A 2,590-nucleotide genomic window follows, 5' to 3' on the forward strand; every position below is an offset into this window, starting at 1 on the left:
TCTATTAATACTTAATTAATTACTTTTTATTTATTTTCTATTTAAATATTTTTATTCATTTTATTTAAATTTTAATTTTAATTTATTGAATTATAATTATATCTTTTTATAATATTTTTCTATGGTACAATTTGACAATAGTGTGATACATCATATATACACAGTGGGAAAATCTGGTCCTTTTGGGATAAATAACATTTTTATTACTATTGTTTTATATAACATTTTTATGTTTATATTATTGTTTTTAAAATACCATTTTTCTATAAATAGATTTATATTTATATTTTTAGAATAGATACAGATATTTTTAGAACAGATACAGATATTTTGAGGTATTCCATTTAAAATGAACGATTGTTGGATATTTTTGAACTATTCTTAGATATTTTCTTATTTTGAAGTATTATATCTTCGTTATTTTCGTAAAATTCATAATGAAGATATTTTGAAGTATTATATCTTCGTTATTTTCATCTCTTTTCGTATATTTTTCATTTCATACGTATTTTTGAAGTATTATATCTTCGTTATTTTCATAATTTTTCTTATTATAAATATTTTTGAAGTAATAAAAAGATATTTTATAACTCTTACAGTTTTTATAAATTATTCCACTTTTTGCATTTTATTATTTTATTTTTTAAAAAATAAAAAATAAAAGAATATAAAAATAATACATTTTATGTAATTCTGTATTAAAAAAATAAATGATTTTTATTGGTATATTCTGACTAATGTCATGTTTATGTTCTGACAAATAACATGATAAACAGCATATGTTCTATCAATCAAAACCCTATGTTCTGATTAATTTGAATATTTAAACAACGCCATTTTTCGTTTGATTCATTAACTACACATAAATGAATAACATTCTCGATATTATTAATGATAATATTAATGACAGCACAAACGATAAATATAAATTATTAATAAATTACATTGACGAGAACACACGTATATTATTTGATATTATAATTAATAGATATTCAAACGAGTTTGCGATTGAAGAATTAATTTATTATTATAATTTATACCGACACGCGAATGATCCAGCGAATTGGATCACAGTTTTAATGCATGAATGCGGGTTTGCAATCGGCATAATAACCCGCATTAAAAGGGAGGGGGTTTTTAATTTAACTCCAGCTGATTTTAAGCTGGTCCTCCCCTACCTTGATGACTTTTGGGCCCGGGATGGCCTTGCCGGAGCTTGGGATATAGTCTTTGAGCTATATCGCAAGCAAAATGGAGAGATTTAATTCTCTCTAATTTAATTCTTTTTCTTAATTTATTTTTATTTTATTTATTTCTTAATGATAAAATAATAATTGAATGATTTTTATCTCTTTTATTTTATTAGTTTTATTTTATTTAAATTTTGAATGAAAAATAAACATAAAGAATAATAAAAGAATAGAATCAATTAATGGTTTTACCCCATCCAGTAAGAGCATTAATTTGCCATACAAGTTTCCAATAGACGCTTTTTAGTATTCTCTTTTCATTCTCATTTGTGATTGATGGAAGAAGAAGAACAAGTTGAGATAAAAGAGAAGAGGCGACTTGAAGATTTGCAGGATCAAGATCAATACAAGCAGCCGCCATTAATAAATCTCTTACGGAAGACATGAATGAATGAAAATAATGAGATTCATAATGAATAAATAGTCGAATAAATTGAGTTTTTAATTTATTTATTACCCCTGATGAATGAATAAATCATAAATATGACGCAAAGAATAATTGAGGAATGAAGAAATATAGAAATAAAGTAATAAAATATAGAAATATGAATGAAATATGAATGAAAAATAGGATATAAATAAGAAATGAAACACAAATGAAGAATGAAATGATGATATAAATACAACTTAAATATCTTAATGATAAACAAACGATGTCAATTGCTAGTGATAACAACAGCACACAAATGTGTTCCTTTACAGGAGCACCAGAGCTTCCACCATGTCCAACAACACCAGAACCAATAAATGAAGAAATAAAACCAAAGAAGAATAAAATGAATAATAAAGAAAAGATTACACATTTTATTAAAAGACAAATGAATGATAATGCAATTGAATTAATGATAGACATACTTGAAGAAAATGAGAGATTAAGAAAAGAATTAGAAAAAAATCGAATGTTATTAATTAATGAGAATCGAATGAATGAAGAGATTAGAAATGGAGTTTTAAAAGAAAGAGTTAATCTTCTTTATGCTATTCAATGGGAATAGAAATAAATCTAATTTAAATACTTTTTTGAACTAATTAATTTTAGAATGGAATATTTTGAAACAAATCCACAAGATATAAATAGTATAGAAGATGAAGAAGAAGAAGATGAGATTGGAATAGATAGAATAGAAGAAATGATAGAAGATAAATTATCAGAAATTAAAGAAGGGAATAAAATACAAAAAGTACATCATCAAATCTTCTTTTATTATAATAGTTTGAATATAGTATTAGGGAAACAAGGAACAGGAAAAACAACATTTATAATGAAAGAATTAATAAAAATGAATCATATAGAACATTTATATGGGGCTATTATTTATGTAGCACAAAATGCAGGAGAA

General features: G+C 23.8%; 1 protein-coding gene across 1 annotated transcript; it reads left to right on the forward strand.

Moving 5' to 3' along the window:
• Positions 1 to 1,903: 1,903 nt before the first annotated feature.
• On the forward strand, positions 1,904 to 2,245 carry EHI_142570 (uncharacterized protein; the record flags this gene model as incomplete). Its single annotated transcript, XM_001914454.1, has 1 exon — positions 1,904 to 2,245. The coding sequence occupies one exon, from the start codon at positions 1,904 to 1,906 to the stop codon at positions 2,243 to 2,245; it is 342 nt and encodes a 113-aa protein (XP_001914489.1).
• Positions 2,246 to 2,590: the final 345 nt, after the last annotated feature.

Source organism: Entamoeba histolytica, genomic scaffold (assembly GCF_000208925.1).
Source record: "Entamoeba histolytica HM-1:IMSS scf_1104750518447 genomic scaffold, whole genome shotgun sequence".
In the NCBI taxonomy this organism is placed as follows: Eukaryota; Evosea; order Mastigamoebida; family Endamoebidae; genus Entamoeba; species Entamoeba histolytica.